At 51.9% G+C, this 20502-nt stretch overlaps 16 protein-coding genes across 16 annotated transcripts; 7 read left to right on the top strand and 9 right to left on the bottom strand.

Moving 5' to 3' along the window:
* Window positions 1–24: 24 nt before the first annotated feature.
* On the top strand, window positions 25–540 carry B9G98_02694 (Ubiquitin-conjugating enzyme E2; the record flags this gene model as incomplete). Its single annotated transcript, XM_024809251.1, has 1 exon — window positions 25–540. One exon carries the CDS (start codon window positions 25–27, stop codon window positions 538–540), a length of 516 nt encoding a protein of 171 aa, XP_024665019.1.
* Window positions 541–640: 100 nt separating this feature from the next.
* B9G98_02693 (INO80 complex subunit 4) lies at window positions 641–1063 on the bottom strand (the record flags this gene model as incomplete). The annotated part of the gene is made up of 1 exon (XM_024809250.1): window positions 641–1063. One exon carries the CDS (start codon window positions 1061–1063, stop codon window positions 641–643), a length of 423 nt encoding a protein of 140 aa, XP_024665018.1.
* A 126-nt stretch (window positions 1064–1189) lies between these two features.
* Window positions 1190–2128, bottom strand: B9G98_02692 (hypothetical protein; the record flags this gene model as incomplete). Its single annotated transcript, XM_024809249.1, has 1 exon — window positions 1190–2128. One exon carries the CDS (start codon window positions 2126–2128, stop codon window positions 1190–1192), a length of 939 nt encoding a protein of 312 aa, XP_024665017.1.
* A 1491-nt stretch (window positions 2129–3619) lies between these two features.
* Window positions 3620–4738, top strand: B9G98_02691 (Pantothenate kinase; the record flags this gene model as incomplete). Its single annotated transcript, XM_024809248.1, has 1 exon — window positions 3620–4738. The coding sequence occupies one exon, from the start codon at window positions 3620–3622 to the stop codon at window positions 4736–4738; it is 1119 nt and encodes a 372-aa protein (XP_024665016.1).
* Window positions 4739–4746: 8 nt separating this feature from the next.
* On the bottom strand, window positions 4747–5325 carry B9G98_02690 (hypothetical protein; the record flags this gene model as incomplete). The annotated part of the gene is made up of 1 exon (XM_024809247.1): window positions 4747–5325. The coding sequence occupies one exon, from the start codon at window positions 5323–5325 to the stop codon at window positions 4747–4749; it is 579 nt and encodes a 192-aa protein (XP_024665015.1).
* A 47-nt stretch (window positions 5326–5372) lies between these two features.
* On the top strand, window positions 5373–6071 carry B9G98_02689 (hypothetical protein; the record flags this gene model as incomplete). The annotated part of the gene is made up of 1 exon (XM_024809246.1): window positions 5373–6071. One exon carries the CDS (start codon window positions 5373–5375, stop codon window positions 6069–6071), a length of 699 nt encoding a protein of 232 aa, XP_024665014.1.
* An 8-nt stretch (window positions 6072–6079) lies between these two features.
* Window positions 6080–7324, bottom strand: B9G98_02688 (Succinate--hydroxymethylglutarate CoA-transferase; the record flags this gene model as incomplete). Its single annotated transcript, XM_024809245.1, has 1 exon — window positions 6080–7324. One exon carries the CDS (start codon window positions 7322–7324, stop codon window positions 6080–6082), a length of 1245 nt encoding a protein of 414 aa, XP_024665013.1.
* Window positions 7325–7737: 413 nt separating this feature from the next.
* B9G98_02687 (MICOS complex subunit MIC10) lies at window positions 7738–8001 on the top strand (the record flags this gene model as incomplete). The annotated part of the gene is made up of 1 exon (XM_024809244.1): window positions 7738–8001. The coding sequence occupies one exon, from the start codon at window positions 7738–7740 to the stop codon at window positions 7999–8001; it is 264 nt and encodes an 87-aa protein (XP_024665012.1).
* Window positions 8002–8496: 495 nt separating this feature from the next.
* Window positions 8497–9396, top strand: B9G98_02686 (Protein APA1; the record flags this gene model as incomplete). Its single annotated transcript, XM_024809243.1, has 1 exon — window positions 8497–9396. The coding sequence occupies one exon, from the start codon at window positions 8497–8499 to the stop codon at window positions 9394–9396; it is 900 nt and encodes a 299-aa protein (XP_024665011.1).
* Window positions 9397–9406: 10 nt separating this feature from the next.
* On the bottom strand, window positions 9407–10492 carry B9G98_02685 (rRNA methyltransferase 1, mitochondrial; the record flags this gene model as incomplete). Its single annotated transcript, XM_024809242.1, has 1 exon — window positions 9407–10492. One exon carries the CDS (start codon window positions 10490–10492, stop codon window positions 9407–9409), a length of 1086 nt encoding a protein of 361 aa, XP_024665010.1.
* A 133-nt stretch (window positions 10493–10625) lies between these two features.
* Window positions 10626–11015, top strand: B9G98_02684 (Cytochrome b-c1 complex subunit 7; the record flags this gene model as incomplete). Its single annotated transcript, XM_024809241.1, has 1 exon — window positions 10626–11015. One exon carries the CDS (start codon window positions 10626–10628, stop codon window positions 11013–11015), a length of 390 nt encoding a protein of 129 aa, XP_024665009.1.
* A 55-nt stretch (window positions 11016–11070) lies between these two features.
* On the bottom strand, window positions 11071–13101 carry B9G98_02683 (Serine/threonine-protein kinase KIC1; the record flags this gene model as incomplete). The annotated part of the gene is made up of 1 exon (XM_024809240.1): window positions 11071–13101. The coding sequence occupies one exon, from the start codon at window positions 13099–13101 to the stop codon at window positions 11071–11073; it is 2031 nt and encodes a 676-aa protein (XP_024665008.1).
* Window positions 13102–13365: 264 nt separating this feature from the next.
* Window positions 13366–14007, bottom strand: B9G98_02682 (Imidazoleglycerol-phosphate dehydratase; the record flags this gene model as incomplete). The annotated part of the gene is made up of 1 exon (XM_024809239.1): window positions 13366–14007. One exon carries the CDS (start codon window positions 14005–14007, stop codon window positions 13366–13368), a length of 642 nt encoding a protein of 213 aa, XP_024665007.1.
* Window positions 14008–14028: 21 nt separating this feature from the next.
* Window positions 14029–15276, bottom strand: B9G98_02681 (hypothetical protein; the record flags this gene model as incomplete). The annotated part of the gene is made up of 1 exon (XM_024809238.1): window positions 14029–15276. The coding sequence occupies one exon, from the start codon at window positions 15274–15276 to the stop codon at window positions 14029–14031; it is 1248 nt and encodes a 415-aa protein (XP_024665006.1).
* A 152-nt stretch (window positions 15277–15428) lies between these two features.
* Window positions 15429–16517, bottom strand: B9G98_02680 (hypothetical protein; the record flags this gene model as incomplete). Its single annotated transcript, XM_024809237.1, has 1 exon — window positions 15429–16517. One exon carries the CDS (start codon window positions 16515–16517, stop codon window positions 15429–15431), a length of 1089 nt encoding a protein of 362 aa, XP_024665005.1.
* Window positions 16518–18480: 1963 nt separating this feature from the next.
* On the top strand, window positions 18481–20487 carry B9G98_02679 (Protein app1; the record flags this gene model as incomplete). Its single annotated transcript, XM_024809236.1, has 1 exon — window positions 18481–20487. The coding sequence occupies one exon, from the start codon at window positions 18481–18483 to the stop codon at window positions 20485–20487; it is 2007 nt and encodes a 668-aa protein (XP_024665004.1).
* Window positions 20488–20502: the final 15 nt, after the last annotated feature.

The following is a 20502-nucleotide window of genomic DNA, read 5'->3' as shown; positions in this document are numbered from 1 at the left end:
CAAGAACCCGACCCACGAAGGAAAATGGAGCCCAGTAGCAATGCAATGCCAGCAACTAGCACGAAAATAGCCGCCACTACCGGGGCCGTGCCTGAAAGCCACAGCGTAACGAAGCGCCTGCAGAACGAGCTGATGCAGCTGATGATGTCTGCGCCGCAGGGAGTCTCTGCGTTTCCTGAATCGGACGCCAACCTGCTGGTATGGGCTGGTACCATTGAGGGCCCCAAGGATACATATTACGAGGGCCTGACGTTCAAAATTTCCCTGGAGTTCCCGCAGAACTACCCCTACTTTGCCCCCAAGATCAAATTCGTCAGTCCAATGTGGCATCCCAATGTCGACATGGCAGGCAACATTTGTTTGGATATTCTTAAAGAGAAGTGGTCCGCTATTTACAATGTTCAGACTATTTTGCTCTCGTTGCAGTCACTGCTAGGTGAGCCCAACAACTCTAGCCCTCTAAACGCCCAGGCTGCCCAGCTCTGGGACCACCCTGAAGAATACAAAAGACTACTGCTTCAGCGCTGCCAAGAAGACTAGCACAGTCACTGCAAATCGCCTGGAGCGGTTGTTCATCTAATAAAAAACTTGCTATAGCATCTGCATCGCTAAATAAATATTGTAACCCTACGCCTCCTGTTCAAACGGGCAGTGCCTCCGGGGGCTCGGAAGCTGGCTCGGACGGCGCTTCGGACACCAATTCTGACCGAAGCTCTGAGCTGGGCACGTTGTTTTCTGGCAGAGCTGGCTCCTGTTTAACCTCCGGGACGTTGGGGTCGGTCTCGCCCTTCCAGGAGACCACGTCGAATGGTACGCCTGTAAAGCTACGAATTTGCAGCGTGGACTTGGTCCATTTGCGGCAGGGAACGCCGCTGCGATCCAATGCTCGGACAACAGAGCCGCCCACGGCGGGCGCCGCTTTGCCAACTACCTTGGGGGTGTCCTCGAGCTCCGTGGTTGCCTGCCGCTTGGTGGGGCGTTTGCGTGGCTTTTTGGGCGTCTCTTTTATTGACTTCAGGGCCTCTGGCTGGGCCTTCAGAATCACCACCTTCGTCGTCGACATTGACTGATGACAAAAGAGGCCCAAAAAAGACCTGGCTAAGCAACGGCAACGGGGCCAAATCTGAGAGAAAAGTAGGTAATAAAAAGATTAATCGTGATTTATACATGCTAATAAATAATAGGGTCTTTACAAGTATTTGGAGAAAAGGCTGTCTTCAAGCCAGCCAACCTTCTCAAAGGCGCCAAACAGCCGCGAGGCTTTGTTAACGTCAATGCGGCACGCCTTTTGTGAATCAGTGCGTCGGAATGGCAGGCCTTGACGCAGACGGTGCACCTTCTCGGCAAACAATCGTCGCTTGGAGTCGAGGTACACCTCTGCAGGCAGACGCAGCACAGAAGCCAAATGAACCTCTGCAGGATGAAGCAGGTGCACATCGGGGTCCTGGCTGAGATCCATGGGAGCACCTTTCCACTCGGCTCGCAACGAACGGCCGGGAGGCAGGGTGCTCACCGAAGGGGAGTAGTCGTCGATCTGCGAGAGATTGAGATCATGGACGCGAACCGGGGAGGCAGTTGATGCCCGCTTCTTGGGAGCTCGTGACTTGGGAGTGGACACGGTGCCGGCACTAATGTCGTCGTCGCTGCTGGGCTCTGCGCCAGAAACCGGCACGCCGGCAGAAGCAGCACGCGACCGAGTCAGCACCGAGTCAGAGCCCGAAAGCTCCATTTCTGAGAGCATGCGGCGAACACGCTGGCGGGGCTTGCGACGAATGCGGGTCTCCGGGGCTGCCTCCACGTAGAGGTAATTGGACCAAGACGGACGGTGCACCGGGTACAGGCTAAGGTAGTCGCGCTCCTTCTTGTAGAACTTGGCAGGAGAAGACAGCATAGCGTCCCAACAGGTGACCATTTTACGTTTTCGGGGCTCAATCTCGCCAATCGAGCACTGCGAGGCGCTGGGTGTCGATTCCTTGCTGAAGGTCTCCGGGGTGCCTAAAGTTCTGGAAGCATCGGTGGGTCCAGGCAAAGAATCACGCAATTTCAACGGTCCATTGAAGCTAGCCAGGTCCGGATACGGGGACAATGGCGGCGAGAGCATACGAAAAGAAACTTCAGAGATAGCCATGCTGGGAAAGTATTAACGCGGGGCAAAGACGGGAGGAGGAAAAAATAACCAAAGGGGGGAGGTCAATTGAGCAATTGCTAGAGTAAAAGGTCTTTTCAAATTGAAATGAATGGGTCAGTTGGAGAGTATTGCTTTGATGTGGCAATTGATCGGTTCAACTAAATTTGGAAAAAAAGGAAGACTAGTGTGATTTTGATTATATATGAGTTTTTCACTTTTTTTTTGTCCTGCACGCTTGCTGACACACCATTGTTATCGAACTTCCTGCATCACGCGCGGATATTGGCAAATTTGACTCCGAAACGAGAGAAATAAGATTGCGAAATTAGGTTTGTGACCTGAGATTGATTTGTAGTCTGGGCAGAGACCTTTTTTAGCGGCTCTACTCTGCTCAATGCCATTCCGGCCGAGTTCTTCCGATCACGAGTTAGGGCTTTAGCATTAGTAACGACGAACTTCGGCAATCGAGTGAATTGCACTCAAACCGCATTTAGTGGCTAAATTCAAGCAATTGAGGCTCTGTTTTTTTGTATGTGGTTTTTATATAATGCGGCTATTGGTATGCAAATTTTTAGCGTGAAATCTTGACAACTAGAGCCTTGGATTCACCAGGAGGTTCTTGCATCATGGGGTGGCTCGGAAACACCAAACAAATTTTTCAGGGCACGGAAATTAGGGCACAACCCGCATGGTGCATCCAAGCATTGCAAAACAAGTGGGCGCAAACTGAGGCCTACGATGAAAGACATATGATAAACCGGTTTTTAACTACCTTAGCGAGTAATAGATATATGTAGCCTTCAGTTCGTGCCCATTCCACACCTCAATTGACTCGGGGCACTTGTCTAAACGCACCTCCCAGAAAGCGCATTGGAAGGCTCGGGAGATGATATGCATCCGCGAAATCTGCTTACTTCAACGTCGGGCCAATTTCCAGGAACCCCATTGGAGAAGCCGACTTGAGATCCAATTAATTCAGCAGATAGTTTTTTTATTGGATATATGCTAGGAGCTTACTTTAATCCACAATTGGTGTCGTCTCATCCGCGTTTAACTCTATACGTACTTATGCACGCCCGAAACGTCGCTACGTCAGGAGGTATCACTTACGCTTGACGCGGTATGTCAGGGCGAAACAAAGTTTGAGGAAACGCTTTCTGCCGTGGTAATTGTTTCAGGAACGTAGCTTGCTATGTTTTAATTCTTTAGTTTGCAGTTCATGTCGGAACTCCGGCCTGCTGTAGACCCTGCATAGGCATACGTCGACTTCTGCGGCCTGGGCCTGTTTGCCCAAAACCACTCGCAAAGGAACAAAAAAACCCGCCCACTGCCCCTTAGCCCGCCGATATAGTACCCGTTCCCAATAATTGTCAGACGTCACCTCTAAATCGCCACTCACAACGCCGACTCATTGTTGGGCCAAATCGTGACTAAGTCGGCTGGCTTTGAACCCCACGTTCGTTTGAAAAAAATACCAAATTGGGCTTCGCAATGCAAGGTGAGGCAGCAGTCGGGACCGGCCTCGCCCAGTTTGAACTCCAACATCCGGCAGCCATTACGATAAATACTGAAGGCGCATTCATTGACCCGGTCGATACCACCCACGACGACCTCAACATTTTACTGCCTAACCATGACAAGCGTGTTTCGCATGTCTCTATAGATATTGGCGGTTCTCTGGCGAAAATTGTATACTTTACAAAGAACCACGCGGGTCGCGGCGGCCGTTTGCACTTCATTTCCTTCGAAACTGAGAAACTAGAGCAGTGGCTGTCTTTTCTCGAACAGCTCGCCGCTCAGCACCCCAAAGACCGCCGCGTTCGCGTCGTTGCTACGGGGGGCGGCGCTTACAAGTACTATGATCGTATTCGCAGTCGTCTCGACGTAGAAGTGGGGCGTGCAGACGAAATGGAGTGCCTTATTGCCGGCACCTCGTTTTTTGTTGAACGCATCCCCAAAGAGGTCTTCAGCTACACTGACGAGACCCCCATGCTGTTTTCCGAGGTTCCTGGGAAATACCCGTACATGCTGGTTAATATTGGATCTGGTGTTTCTATTATCAAAGTAACTGGGCCCCAGCAGTTTGAGCGTATCGGAGGCTCCTCCTTAGGCGGAGGAACCCTGTGGGGCCTTTTGAGTCAACTTACACCAGCAAACTCTTATGAAGAAATGCTAGAAATTGCTTCTACTGGTGACAACCGCAATGTCGACATGCTGGTTGGCGATATTTATGGCTCAGACTACTCTCGCATCGGCCTCAAGTCTTCTACCATCGCCAGCTCGTTCGGCAAAGTGTTTAAACATCGCACGGAAAAGTTTGATCCAGCAGATATCTCACGCAGTCTGTTGTATGCTGTTTCAAACAATATAGGTCAACTTGCCTACTTGCACGCCCGCTACCACGAAATTGGAGATATCTATTTTGGCGGCTCTTACATCCGCGGCCACACGCAAACTATTCACACATTGGCCTACGCTATTCGATTCTGGTCAAAGGGTGAGAAAACAGCCTACTTTTTCCGCCACGAGGGCTACTTGGGCGCGGTTGGTGCATTCATCTCGCAGGACGGATTGATTGAATCACCGCGATCGAGCCCCGAGGCAGAGTAAATAAATAATTAAATTAGATCTGATAATTCTTGCCATTTTGAAGCATCTTTTTCTATCTCTGTGTGGGCGGACGGAGACTTTGTTGTTTGCTCAACCTGCTGGCAGTAAGCTAAAGTGGCCTGGTTTTGCTTGGTCAATTGCTCCAGCTCTTGTTGTGTTTCCTTGATACTGGCCTCTATTCTCTGCAAAACGGCTTGCTGGGTGGCCAGACGCGTCTGTTGTTCTTCCGTCGACTGCACGGGTGAAATAAGCCCGTTCAGCTGGTGCTCGAGCTCGTCCACCCGCTTTGCTAGGTCGTCGTCGGATCCAACAGCCTGCACGTCGTGCAATTCGTCTTCAATCTGTGCCACGCTTTTCTGGACCGCCCACAGCTCACCGCGTAACACGTCCAGGTTCTCGGTTTCGGCTAATGAAGGGCGTCCGAGTTCAACAAGATCGGCCTTCTGCACCAATGCCTCGATCAAAGCAAACCTCACGCGCAGATTCAGGAAATGCCTGGCCATCTGTTTGTAGAGCTCATGCAGCTCACCCTGGCTCATCGGCTCGCTCGTAGCCAAAGCGTCGTTGTTCAACCCGCTCGACGCCATATTTTTCAATGGTTAGGTAAACCGCGGGGGAGGTTTGTTGCCTGGACATGAGCGAAAATATAAAGCACCGCAGCACAGTTATCAAGGATGTTGCGCCAGAGAGCATAAATATGCCAGAAAAGGATCTGTATAAACGAGACCCCCCAAAGCCACGACGGCCGACTGTGGACGTGATTGTGGAGATTCTTCAGAAACGGGATGGTAAAGACAAATCCATCAAGATCATCCAGTACACAGCGAAATTGATCATGATACTAGGCAAGACGCCGGCAGTGAGTTCAGCATACGCCAAGTACGGCCTTGACGCAAGGCTCAGCCCTTTAGCTCGTGAATTAAGCATGTTTCGGAAAGTGATCAAGTTGTTTGACTGGGTCAAAACACTACGGGAAATTCAAGAAGATGATGAGCTCGACTGGATTAGCTTGGTCGATCTGTACACAGAAATTATGGACGACCTATATTTTTATGCCAAAATCGGCGTGCTGGATAAACGACTAACTGATCGGTTTGCTCGCCAGGCAGATATCGGCTGGTTCATTACTATTTTCGGCAACCTCTATCGCAAGTCGCAGGTTTCTGTCAAGGGCAAAGCCTGGCGTCTCGATGTCGCAAAGCTTCTTTGTGATCTGGTGTTTTGTACAATCGACGTGTTCGAAATTCCGGCCGACGGAAGCTGGCAAATAGTCTCCGGGTTGGCCAGTGCGTCAGTCGGCTATTATAAAATTTGGCGTAAAGTCTGCATCTAGAAAAATCTCTAACTAATCACTTTTTTCTCTCGAAGACTGGCAATCTTGTCGCCCAGTCCGAATTCATTGAGAATCTCGTCAGTGTGCTGACCCAGCGTAGGCGGGGCCATGCGGATTTCGGGCTGGGTCTCGGACCACTTGATCGGAGAGTTTACGAGCTTGAGGGCTCCGCACAATGGGTGATCGACCTCAACCACCATGTTACGTGCCTGGGCTTGGGGATGCTCCAGAGACGCCTTGACGTCATTGATCGGGGCATAAGGGAATGGCTTGCCTTGCCATTCGGATTCCCACTCTTTTGTGGTCTTTGACCGAGTGAGTTCGTTCATGGCAGACACCAGTATATGACGGTTCTGCACACGGGCCGAGTTGGTGATGAAACGCTCATCATTCTTCCACTCGGGCTTGCCAAGAGCATCGCAGACATGGCGGAACAGATTATCGTTACCACCGCCAATCATAATGCTGCCGTCTTTAGTTTCAAATGCTTCGTAGGGGCAGATTGAGGGATGAGCAGTACCCTGGCGACCAGAGTCCGGCTTGCCACTGACCAACACACTGCTGGCGATGTTTGCCAAGTTGGCCAGCTGAACGTCCGCTAGCGCACAGTCCAAATGCTGGCCTTTTCCACCGTCCGCAACGTGTTTGAGAGCACCCATCACTGCAATTGTAGTGTACATGCCGGTCATCAAGTCGGTAACGGCAACACCGACTTTCACCGGCTGGCCATCAGGCTCACCGGTGATATGCATGAGCCCGAATTCGGCCTCGACCATAACGTCGTACCCAGGACGTTTGGCCCAGGGACCAGTCTGTCCGTAGCCAGTAATACTGGCGTAGACGAGGTTGGGATTGATTTTCTGCAACTGCTTGTACCCCAAGCCGTATTTTTCAAGACCTCCGGGGAGGAAGTTTTCCAACAACACGTCAGACTCAGCAACGAGTTGCTTGATAATTTCTTGGCCTTCGGGTTGTTTGAAGTCTACAGCCAAGGATCTTTTGTTGCGGTTCGAACTAAGGTAGTATGCGGACTCGCCATTGGAAAATGGAGGACCCCATGCACGGGTATCGTCACCCCGCACCGGATGCTCAATTTTCAGGACATCGGCACCGAGATCACCAAGAATCTGGGAACAGTATGGTCCAGCAAGAACACGCGTGAGGTCAACCACACGGATATTGCTCAAAGGCAGCTTAGATGTGCTAGCGTACCGCCGAAATATCGGAACAGCTCGAAGACGTTGAGAGATCATTGGACAGTGTGGGGGGGGTGTTACTCATCGTTATAAGGCGGGCTCTGAATTTGGTAACTCGTTGCGGCTGGGAGGTTAATGGAAAGCTGGGGTGAAAGCATAAATGAACGGTGAATGAGCAGGCCTCGACGAGCACCCGCGAGCAGCCACGAGCAGCCACGAGCACCGACGATCATCGAGCAGCATCGAGCAGCACAAACGAACATCGAACGGAAATAGGAACAGGAGAGCACCAGTGCTCGACTGAGGCATCTCCGATCAATTCAAAAACCTGGCTGAATCCCGAAACCTCGTCTCTTCCCGTCACCAGCTCGTGTCTGGCCGACTCGCTGCTTTGTTGCCTCTTAGTCAGCAAGGCCAGATAGTCCCACCAATAATTGCCCACCCCTTAACCAGAAACAAGTGACAAAAAAATGGCCGCCGTTCAACAAGCCGCCCGTAGTGACAAGATTCTTAGCGAAAAGTGGGACGCCGCCCTGTCCAACGGTATCGTTAAAACCGGCCTCGGCTTCGGTGCAGGCGTCGTCGCCTCGGTGCTCTTCTTCCGCCGCAGAGCATTCCCCGTGTGGCTAGGCACCGGCGTGGGTGCTGGCCGCTCCTGGGCCGAGGGTGACGCTCTTTTCCGCGACACCGCTATTCTTTCTCAGGAATCGGGCGTTCGTCAGGTCTCTGCCTAATTTATTCCTCTTCCGGAACAGCATGTAATGAACCCTCTCTGGCTTTTTGTAAAAGAATAATAACGTTCTGAACTATAGTACTTGGGCCCCGTATTTGTTGGCCGTTTAACAAGCATTGCATACTAGCTGGAAGAATGCATTTACGCACAGCGTCATGATAACGCTCTGCCAAAACCAGGTGCACCACCAGCACATGTAGTTGCGGGCCCTGTGATCTTCTTTGGACGGCTGCTGCTGTTGCGGCGGCTGTTGGTAGTAGCCCTGCTGTGGCGGTTGGTTATAATTAGGCGCACTGGGCTGGTTGTAATTAGGTGGAGGGGCTTGGTTGTAGTATTTAGACATGGTGATAGTAAGAAGTTAGATGATGGGACCAAAGTCATGTTCGGATGACTTCAGCCATTCGGCCATGACACCCACAGTCTGCTGTTATTCTCGAACGTTTGCTAGACTATTTCTTGACTATTGCTACGTTACGGCTGTAAACTACCTGACATAATGTACGGTGCGATTGAATCACGTTTCGCAGATGCGGTCAAGTCTGGAAACTTAATCTTTACTCAAACAACCCAGATTCCGGCCAAGTACAATGGTGTAGACGTCATCTACACGCTTGCTCCGGCGTTGGCCAAAAAGCCAGGTAAGGCCGAGGTCGAGAAGAACAGCTCCGACCCAGCCCAAAAAAGCCCTTGGCTGCCTCCCCAGGAAGATCTGATCATTGAAAAGCAGGAAAAATACACTGTGGTTCTCAACAAATTCGCCGTGGCAAAGTACCATTTCCTGCTGGTGACCAACGAGTTCGAAAAGCAGACAAAGCCGTTATCGCCAGGTGACCTCAGAGCTGCCTTTGATTTGTTGAAAAAGGCCAACTCCGAGAGCGGCAAACGCCATATTGGATTTTACAATAGTGGCACCAATTCCGGCGCGTCCATCCCTCACCGCCATGTCCAGTTTTTGACCCTCCCCGACTCATTTGTGCCCTTCCCGGATCAAACCCCACGTGCCCGCAAGGCCAACATGCCCGCATCAGACACCCGAGTGCCATTCGCTCACTTCATTGCCCATCTAGACAACACAGACGACGAGGAGCTGTTGGCCGACAAGTACATGCTCGCCTTGAGCCGAGCAATCACAACCTGTGCTCGCCATCAAGTGCCGCTGAGCTACAACCTTGTTTTCACAGAGCAGTGGATGATGGCTACCCCCCGCTTCCAAGACAAAGTCAACGATATTAGCATCAACTCGCTTGGAACCATCGGTCTCATTCTAGCAAAATCAGACGAGCAGCTCAAGTATGTCGAAAAACATGGACTCGGTCTACTCGAAGAATTGGGATTCGCAAACGTTCCGGAGCCTGAGGGAGCCACTGAAATTGATGATGGGTATATCAAATATTAAATATGTACATTTATTTTGGCGCTCCAAACGCAGACAGCAAAAGGGCCGTGGCCACACTGACATTCAGCGAATCGATTTGCTGTCCAACCGCCTCAAGAGCCGTGCGATGCGTACTACGCTGCAGCAAACTCGTTCGAATACCTTCGCCTTCGGATCCTACAACAAGCAAACAGGGCCCGTCTTCCAAGAGCTTGGGCAGCTCTTCGGGCAAAACAGCAGGGAGCTTGTGTCGCGAAGAAGGCGTGGTGGACGAGATAACGTTCCAGTTGTTCTTTGTGAGATTCTCAAAGAATTTCAGGGGCTGAGGAACCTCCAGTATGGGGAGAAACTCAGCAGCGCCCGCGCTGGCTTTGACGACCTGAGGAGAAATTGGCGCACAATTGCGTCGTGAAAAACTCACAAAATCAACTCCAAACCAGTACGCTGATCTCAAAATAGCCCCCATGTTGTGGGTATCAGTGACTTCATCAATGTAGAGCCCTAAAGGATTGGTGCGTTTCGGCTTCAGTTTCAACTCCTCGCCAACGATGATATCGTCCGCAACAAGAGGCAAGTCAACCACTGAAGGAAACTCTCGCTTGTGAACGGTCAACACGTATTTATTGTGCACACCATTGTTGGTCAAAATGTTCAAGTGCTGGGCCGGCACAGAGGTGACAACTGGTACGTCTAGATCTGAGCATTTTTTCATGATCGCAATATCTGTGTCGGCACTGCGATTACCACTGTACAATTTTACTGCTTGACGAGTCTCCAGTGCCGCCAGCACAGCCGAAGTTCCAAACATATGCTCGAGCCGGGAATCCTTGTCCATCTGGGCTTTGATCCGCTCAGCAAATAACTTATCAGGTTTGGGCGCCGGAACTGCAATCTTCTTGGAGCCGCCTTCTCGTTTTTTTTTGGCGTTCTGCTCCTCTTTGCGACGCTGAAGCTGCTTTGCATGAACATGTGCATACTTGTCTCTGAAAAAGCTGTCCTTGTCTTGGCCATCCCAAGCTTTCTTAGGTGCCTTGGGGTTGACAAACAAATCGTCGAACCGCTTGCCGCTGGTTTTGAACGGTGCCTTTGGCGCCCATCTGAAAAGCGAGCTTTTCATTGAAAATTTCACTCAATGATACAGCAAGGCGAGCGAGGGGGGTTTTATCACCGGCGTGGAGGGGGGACTCTCGTTAGTCAGCAACAAAAACCACCCAATCAGCTGGCCGACTAATCAATTCAAACTCATCCTCATGTCGACATATACTCAGTTGGAGGCCATCTCCAAGTTCATTTTGTCCAAGCCCATGCTCAAGAGCGTGTTTGTTCCGGCTTCGCGTGTCTTTGTGAACCTCGGCGGCTACCGCAAGATGGGCCTCAAGACCCAGGACCTGTTCTGGGAGGAGAACGAGGTCATGCAGACCGCCCTCCGTCGTCTGCCCGCCGAGGACTCTTACAAGCGTGTTTACCGCATTGCAACCGCTTTCCAGGCCTCGCTCACCCAGCAGCTTTTGCCCAAGGACCAGTGGATCAAGCCTGAGGAGGACACTGACTACCTCATCCCCTACTTGCTCGAGGCCGAGGCCCAGATTAAGGAGCGCGAGGAGCTCGACAACATTGTCGTCAAGCCTCGTTCTCTGTAACTTTCTGTACAAAAAAAAACTATACAAATCTCATAAATATTTGCCCAACGGCATGCTAAACACGCTCGTCGATGGCTTTTAGGGCGGCTCCAAACTTTTCCAAAAGCGCCCCTAATTGTTCTTTGACAATCATGGGTTGTGTTTGATCCAGCAGAACACCAAAGTCTACTTTTGGCATAGTTGGGAACTCTTGGTGGGCCGCTGCGTACGCGTTTGATCCCTCGGCAAGCGATCGGGGCGGCATAAGAATGTGCATTGATTGTGAAGGCTTCGCAGGCGCTGGCCGACGAGGAGGTGATCCTCGTTTGGGAGATGGCGACCGTCTTCTAGGCGGCGCGGGCATGGCAGGTATCGAGGGCCCTGCTGCTGCGACTGGTTGTGGTGATGTTGCGTTAGACAATGCTCTGAACGCACGGGTGGGTAATTGCTGAGTGTGGGGGAACTTTGGTGTGTCCAGGGGTATTTTGCTGAGGTTACCTGACGATGGCTGGCGAGCTGCAGGCGTTATCACGCTCCCCGGTGTGAGCACGGGGAAATAAGGATTCACGTTAGAGGCGGGCGATGCCAAGCTAGCTCCCGGAGTGGTGCCGAGAGGCGGAACTCCAGAAGTTACTAAACCAAGCCCGCCGGGTGTTTGCTGGCCATTTGTTGGCGAGCCTGGATGCTGCACCCCTGTACTAACAGAAGATGAAGGGCTTCGGAGTTTCTGCGGTTGGGGCATGACCGGTTGAGATCCCATTCTAGGGAACTGCCAGCCTAGAGACATGCCTCCGGTATTCGACACTGAGGTGGCCCTCGACCGAGCATCAACTGAAGCCATCGCGCTTGCCGCCCCACTGACAACTGCGGCAGCAGTGGCAGCAGACAGAGCGGCAAAGTGAGAACCTGGTTTGGCCGTAGCACCAGGCGAGACGGCAGCAGACTGGATTGCTGATTGTGCTGCTGAAACCGCAACAGAAGGCGAATTTGTAGGCAGTTGCGGAGGGAAAAACGAGTGGTCGGGAGGATCAACGGGATTCTCGATGCCGAAGAGCGCCTGAATAGACGCCGGTGCGTCATCGAGGCCCTCAGAAACCTCAGGCCTCGTATTTGTATCCTCATCGACGTTGAAATCCCAAACCGTATCCTCGCCGTCTGATTTGAGCCCATCGTCGTTCTCAGCTTCCAGGTTGGCCTCATGCTCGTTCATCAACACTAACGAGTCTCGAGCATTGGCATTCTGCTCCTTCCATCGAGCGTAACGTATCGTTAGCGCGTGCAAAACGGTTGCTGATGTTTTAGCAAACGCCTTAACATACTTGTGTTTGGAAAGCTCGTCGGCACTAGGTCTCGAGTCGGGGTTTTCGTCAAGACACTGAGCAACGACGTCCTTGATCAAGGCAGAGAACCTCAAACCTTCCAGGCGCGGTGGCTGTGACTTTGCAATCAACATCATCGCCCTCATGGCTTCGTGGTCGCTGTACGGAGGGTTTCCAGTAGCCAATTCGTACATTGTGATCCCTAGGGACCAAATGTCAGCTTTATTGGTATAGCTTTGGCCTTCAACAATCACTTCTGGAGCCATCCAGTACGGCGTGCCAACCATGGTCATTCGTTTTGTGGAGTTTAGCGAGGTATCTGCAGCGACCCCAAAGTCACAGAGTCTCACATACCCCTCGCTCGTAATTAGTACATTTGCCGCCTTGATATCCCGATGTATAATACCCTTGGAGTGAATATAGCTAATTGCAACCAGCAGCTCACGCAAAATGATGGACAAGTGCTTATCCTCGAGCGGCCCCGGCTTGATCAACGTCCGCATCGACCCTCCTGCACATAGATCCATAACAATGCACAGCTTCGTGCCTAATAAATAAGAGCCATAATACCGCGTGATGTTCGTATTTGCCGTCCTCGAGAGCTCAGACAGCATGGCAATCTCTCGCTGAACGTCTTCAACCTCGTCGTGAACCGTGTCGAGGTTCAGCTCTTTGATGGCAACCACATGCCGCGTTTCCAGAGAGTACGCCTTGTACACAACTCCGAAATTACCTCTCCCTATAATGTCTCTTCTCAGAAACCCTTCGGGGTTTGGCGATGGGGTCATTGTCATAAAACAAAAAAATCACCGATGGCGCTTGCAAGGGGGCTAGGTCGGAGATACTGATATGTCAGCAGGTCAATAATTTTTTTTAAAGTTTAACTAGCATATTCAGGGGGGCGTGTTTAGGCGTTTTCGCGGTGGTTTTCGCGGCTTTTGGATCCCGTACCGTAGTTGGTGCTGCTATCTGCCGCTTTAGTGAGAGCGTCCGCGCCGGGAGACTTTGTAAGAAATCTTTTGAGTTATATATATAGAAGCATGTAACGACGTCTAGCGGAGGACACCCTTTGTTGACGGCACATCATTGTTGCCGGAGCTCGAGATTGACTCCCTGATTGCTAGGGCCAGAGCCTTGAACGCACTCTCTGCGCGGTGGTGGTCGTTGAACCCCCGCAGACAGTCGACATGCATAGTAATCCCTGCTCCTTGGGCGAAGCTCTCCAGGACGTGGGGGATCATTTCGCAGCTGAGATCGCCGATTTTTTCCCGCTTGAGCCCAAGCTCAATCACAGCGTAGGGGCGGTTGGACAGATCGACAACAGCCCGAGAAAGAGCCTCGTCCAGGGGGGCGAAGCCAGTGCCGAACCGCTTGACGCCTCTAACCGCACCGAGAGCCTGCTTGAAGGCCTGTCCGAGCGCGATACCGCAGTCTTCCGCAGTGTGGTGGTCGTCGATGTGCAAATCACCTGTGCATTCAAGCAGCAGGCTCCAGCCCGAGTGCTTGGCCAGGGCATGCAACATGTGATCTAAAAAGCCAATGCCGGTGTTCACATTGATGACCTGGCTAGAGGTCGTCTGGGCGGCGACCTCGCTTTTTTCAGCGCCCTCGAGCTCAATATGCCCGCCGTCAAGCGACAGGGCCACCTTGATTTTGGTTTCGTTGGTATCTCTAGAGAACACTGCCGAACGCATGTCAGATGAGTCAGAGAAGCATCACACTGGACACAGGCCAGGTACCAGTACCTCGTCAATCCAGTGCTTGATGACTAGCTTGCCCTCGCGGAACGAAGACTTGTTGGCAAAGCGGACAATTGCTGCCGCGTGGGCGTGCTTGTCCAAAGAAATATGGACGGGGTGCTTCTCCCACTTTACTTTGTTGAACGACTCATAGATCCGCTGCTGGACAGAACTGAACGCCAGTCTCTCATCCATGCTAACAGCACTATACATGCGTTCTACCAGGCTGTCGGCACCGTCTTCCAGCATATCCTCAATTTGGTAGTTGGGCACGTGCTCACCCCTCTGCACCATTGACCGAGTTCGGAAACTCGACAACGTAGTTTGGTAGCCAACATTGAATAAAAAGGCCACAAACCAGATCGGAAGTATAAACCCGACCCGTAGAGCAGTGTATAAAATCACCAGCGCCCGTTTGGGCCAATTGAGCCAGGCTGGAATCCGTTGGGGCGGGGGAGGAGTCTGCTCGCTAAACTCTGCCTTTACCGTAGACAGCACCACTGGTGCGTATCCAGGCACAAACTCGCCAGAAATCTGACTGGCTCGGCCATGAAACGGATCGACATTCTCCACTGCGGCAGTATAGTACTCACAACGCCGGTCGTTGACTACGTTTGCATACAACACCTTGCGTGTGAACAGCGCCAGAGCCTTGGCATACGGTGTACTGGGATCTAGCATATGCTCGAACAATGGGGTTCCTGATTTCTCGTTGGCATCACGCAAAAAGACTTGACGTGACGTTCTGGCCATGGAGTATGATCCAATGAAATTGAATATATTCGCCGACAGTTGACCGCCCAGCACATTGACACCAAGGTGAGGTGTGAACATGGTCGTCATGGTTCCAGGAGCTACCTTATCGAACAGACCCTGTGTATACAGTACGCCTGCAGCATAGCGGACCATTAAACCACCCATTGAGTACCCCATAAGGCTGAGAGAATCGACCGAGACTCCTGCGGCTTCCAAGCTATCAATGGCAGAGACAATTTCGCTGGAGACGCGAGTTCCGCAAACGTCAATGCCATCGTAGGTGAAATAGCCCGTATTCGAGCGGGCTCGATAGAAAATGGCATTGGGGGGCGACCCTGACCAGCTAAGAGGCACGCTGGTGAGCGAATGTAGTTCCTCTATTCCGCGCTTGTCCAATTCCTGCGAAAGGTACGTGAAATGGGAAATATTCCCCCACATTCCGTGGCATAAAATCACCAAATGAACCATTTCAAGTGTATCAAGCTGACGTTCCGCTTAGCTAACGGCGGCCTGTTGATCGCGGGCAATTTATCTTCCACTGGCCGGCCCGGCTTGGCAAACTATATTGAGTCTGATAGGAAACGTTAGTGAATAGTTCAAAAATGCATTTAAATAGATTTTTAGTTGGCTCGGCCAAATATCGCGGCCAGACTCCGACGCCGGCGGTGGTGGTGTCGCGGTTTCTGAGAAAGGCCATTTTCTTTGTCGGTTTGACGTGAGGAGGACGAAGAATAGCCTGAAAAGCTGTCTTCAGAAGTGCGGGCCACTAGAATCGACGGGCTCTCAATGGGGTCCATGATTGCTAGCTTGGGGACGCTGCGTATCGTGTCGAACTGGGGCGTGTGCACGGGCGACAGGCCTGAGCCAAACGTTCCAGCTGTGATAGTAATGTCTCCCTTTCCTTCTTCTTCTTCGTCTTCCACCTCGGCAACGGTGTCAATGTAGCTCAGCCGCTTGGATATTTTTGAAAACGGGCTTTCGTGGCTCATTGGTGCCTCGGCCAAAATGTGGTCCGATGGAAACCGGCAACTCAGTGCTGCATTTAGATCAATTGTGGGTGGCTCGGGCTCTTCAAATGAGTGCCGTGGCGAGCTCAATGCTGGACTGGGCTGGAACCCAAACTGTTCCGGCGGTGTGTGAATTGAGCGAGCAAACGTCGCCGAGTTGCTGCCCAATTGCGGTGTTGTGCTGGGGCTATCACGTTTTTTCTTGCCAAACAAATTGGTGAATGATAGTCGCCGTCTTTGCCGCGTCGGCGACTCGGATAAACTCACGGTCGGGCTCGACGGCTCTGCCTTGTAGATAGGCGCCGGCGACATGAGAATTGGGGGCGCCAACTCAAGCGGCTGTGTTTTCGGTTTACGGATTTCAACAAACGAAACCCGCGGACCCTTTGACCGCGCCGATGGCGAGCCGCTGCACTCGAGCCCGCTGCAGCAGTCAGAGTCTGAGTTCTGGAGGACCGGAGATCGGGAAGGGCTGCGTTCAAACACGCTCGACGACATGCCCTGGCTCTTTACAAGTCCAGAAAAGTCCACGCCAGAGAGGTCCTCGGACACAGCCGCCGACCGGCGGTGGGCATGCCGGGGTCGTGCAGGGCGGGCAGCAGCCGTGCCATGAAAGCTGCTTGCCCTTTGGCGAAAATCGGTTGGTACGGCAGATAGATACTGCCTTTGTCCCGGGAAACTGTACTCGGAACTAAGTTCCATGGTTTGTGTCACCAGGTCAAAAATTTTGAAACAAGGGGAAATGGGGGTACGCCGAATAAAATATTTACCAAAAAAATGGGGGCGTACTGATTATCAAGCGCTACCGGCCTGGTGTGAATGGTCAGGACACGGGTAGCTCAAGTATGGTCTCGATCGGACAGGTAAAAACTGGACAACACCCTGAGCAAATATGCGCGAGTGGGTGTATACGGTGAATGGAAGGGCAAAAAGGTGTTTCTAGTGTCCTATGCAAAGTCCTTCGAGTGTCCAGTCCCAAACCGCTTTACCTCAACGTGTTCTGAGTGGCGGTCCAAGTGTGCCGTTTGAGACAGTGGATGGGAAAAACCTAACAAGACCAAATCGGGAGCGTGGTGTATTTGGTGCCTACCCATCCTATGTAGGTTAGGTAATCGGACGCATGCTGCTTTAGGTTGCCTGCAGCCAAGAAAGGCCCTGCTAGGTGTTCTTCTTTTTGGACGCGTGTTTCGGAAGCGAGTGAGTTTGCAGCGAGCTGTTGAACGCCCCGTCAATTTTCCGCACTGCCAAAGTGGTCTAGCTTGAATAGGTGGTGTATTTTCATGCAGTCTTTAAGGTTTGAGATTGGTTTGTTACAAATTTCAGGCGTTTCGGCGGAGAATACTGCACGCACATGCAGACGTTGGGAGAGCCTCTCCAGGGAATGTGCAACGAAAATCACTCATCTACAAGTACGGCCTGTTTCGTGGATGCGGTCATAACGGGTGTGGGGTCTAAACTACCAAAATTCTCTTATCAGCTCGCAAGTGCCGTACACAGGTGATCTTCCAATTTTAATGAAAATCCTGATCGATGCAGGCTCCCGATCTTTACCAAAAGTAAGAAGCTTTAGGCACTGCAAACATATCACAGCATCTCTGATATCGACTCATAATATGGGTAGGAGTTTGTTTTATTTTTACTATGGGCCTCGCCCCATGCGCCGGCTTGGCATAATTGCAGTTACAGTTTTTGGCAGCCACCCTGGCACGGCACCATGAATGACTTCTCGGATAGAGTGTCGGGTACTGCCCGTTGTAGTGGGTATTAATTGTGAGTCACAAAAGCGGCGTGTTGCTTCCTTTTCGCTTTATTGCCTTGCTGAGTCCCTATGCACTTAGGTAAGCGTTTGCACCTCATTTTGCATCATGTACACATGCGGGCACGCCGGAGAAGCTGTAATAATCATGTGTTTGCTTGTGGGGGCTCAGAATATTGACATGGGAAAATACCGACACTTTGCATGACCATAAGCTCGAACAGGGTGCCTGGATTCGCAGCCATCGTGAGAATCGTTCTGTAATCGGTGTCTTGTTCGTTCTTTGGGGCAACTGTGAGTATATCCAGATCACAAGAGGGTACCGCGCTTAACTTGTTGCCTCACCCGTACCCTGACAGATATGGAGGGAGTGGCCAATTAGGTAACTGGACTCATCATGTCTTCTGCATCATTGCACAGACAACAAGGATCGGGTCCACAACGTCTTGCACAGGGGCAACACGGCGCCGAAGGCAACAATTATCCGACTAGGCGAATAATCTAGTCTTTAAGTTCAGCATTGCAACAGCAGCAGAGCTCTCACCACGAAAGCAGAGTGCCAGTATTACGCTTAAATAATTTCGAGCGTTAACTTACATCAGCAGTCCTGATTCAGCCTTCCGGCCTCGTTTTTTCGCTTCTGTACATTGTGGACACACATTGGTGTACCCCGCATGTGCTTATATAAGTAGGTACACCAGGAACCCTGCAGTAACGCTCTTACTGGTCCCAACCGTTCGTCGCCCGAGCTGATTAGTAAGATAACTCGGCCGCCAAACAAAACCGGTAGCCTCTCTACTCGCTCGCTCGTGGCCACGCGCTTAGCATCCGATCACGTGAGTTGTGAACACTAAGCAAGGCGCTCGTCCTAAACGCTAGAGTTTCATTTACCCATTCGACTTCGCAATTATGTCGTATGCTATCGACTTGTCGTCCCATGGCCGGGAATTGAAACGTATCTATGAATCGATTGTTACCTCGGACCCGGACACCACCTGGGCCGTCTTCAACTACCAGGGCTCAGCCAAGCATACGTTGGTACCCGGAGCAACCGGCGACGGCGACCTCAGGGACTTTGTTGAGGAATTCGATGACAACAAGGTCCAGTACGGTTTGGCACGAGTAGAGTATTCGGGTGTTAACAAAGTTGTACTTGTGGGCTGGGTCGGAGAGTCCGTGCCCGAGCGGGTCAAGGGCTACTTCAATGCCCACTTCTCGACCATTGCCAAGTACTTTGACGGTTACCATGTCCAGGTCACTGCTCGTAGCAGCGATGATTTGACCCCTTCCATCATCATGTCAAAAATTGACTCTGCTGCCGGATCAAAGTACTCGGGTGCCACCCGCACTTTGAGCACCAAGCCCAAGTACCGGGCTGCGCAGGAGGGTGCCGACGAGGACGATTGGGGCGATGCTAAACCTGTTGTCGAGCGCGATTTGCCCAACCTGGACAAAGTAAGCTCCGCCTACAAGCCTACCAAAATAGACATTGGCGAGATCCGCAAGCAGGCGTCCAAGAGCCGATCCGAGGTTAGAGGGGTTGAAGGCTTGGATTCCAGCTCCTCATACAAGCCAGTTGGAAAGATTGATATCAAGGCTATTCGCGAGGCTGGCAAGAACTCTAAATACGCCGACACTCGAGTGGAGAAGATTGAGAGTTCGTACAAACCAGTGGGCAAAGTCGACATCAAAGCTATTCGTGAGCAAGCCAAAAAGCAGGAATCTCACAAAAAGTCGATCAATGACGACGACGACGCCCCGACACCGGCTCCCCGTAAGACCGCTTCGCGAAATGAACCAGAGTGGGTGAAAAAATCCAGCAGCCGCGAGGACAATGACGACGATAACCAGCCTGCTTTTGGATCCCTGGCGGACCGTATGAAAGCCTTCAACTCGGGCGTGCAGTCTGCACGTCCCCAAGATACTCAAAAGACCCGCATTGCTTCCGCCAAAGCCAAATTCGACAAGAAACATGCCAGCGGCACTCTGCCGCTTCGGGTTGACGAGTCTCACCGAGAGTCGCGTGCCAGCTCCGGATTCAAGGATTATGGTAGTACCAATGGCAAAACACCTGCTCAACTCTGGGCTGAAAAGCATGGCAAACGGGATTCTGCACCTAAAGCCGAAGAGCCCGAGTCAGATCACGATGACAATGTCAGCGACGAAGATGTGGATATGGCAGCCGCCCGGGCGAAATTCGCCAATGTTCGTGTGGAGGAGGAGCGGCGCTCTGAGCCGATCAAGATTGAGCGGGAAGAAAAGGCTTCATTCTCGGACTTTACAAGAAAGTTTGCCCAACGCGATGAGGCAGAGTCCGATACTGAGCCGGAACCCAAACTCCCGCCTCGTCAAGATGAACCCAAGCTTCCTCCTCGTCAAGCTGAGCCCAAGCTAACGCCTCGTCAGGTCCAAGCCGAGCAAGAATCTGAACCGGAGCCGGAGCCGGAACGAGAGCTTCCCTCTCGTGCTGAAGATCTAATTGTCGCTATTGTCGAAGAGGCATATGACGAAGATCCTGCCGAAGACAATGAAATCTCTCTAGTTGTTGGCGAGAAGATCACAGACATAGAAAAGATCAGTGCCGACTGGTGGCTCGGAACCAACTCATCCGGTCGAGCAGGTCTGTTCCCCGCTGAATTTGTTCGGGTCGTTTCCGGCGCTTCCGACGATAATGATCAAGCACCTCCCCCTCCTGCCCGTCCTGTCGCCTCTGAGCCCGAGCCAGAAGAGGAGGAAGAGCCCACCGGCGGCTCTGCCATCGCCGAATACGACTACGACGCGGTCGATGAAGACGAGCTTGCGTTCCGCGAGGGTGATAAAATCACCAACATCGAGTTTGCATCCGACGACTGGTGGAGCGGCGAGGCCAATGGCAAGGTCGGACTTTTCCCTGCTAACCATGTAAAATTGCTGTAAACAATATGCCTATTC

Source organism: Wickerhamiella sorbophila (assembly GCF_002251995.1).
Source record: "Wickerhamiella sorbophila strain DS02 chromosome Unknown contig3, whole genome shotgun sequence".
Lineage (NCBI taxonomy): Eukaryota > Fungi > Ascomycota > Dipodascomycetes > Dipodascales > Trichomonascaceae > Wickerhamiella > Wickerhamiella sorbophila.
This window is presented reverse-complemented; position numbering and strand designations above follow the sequence as displayed.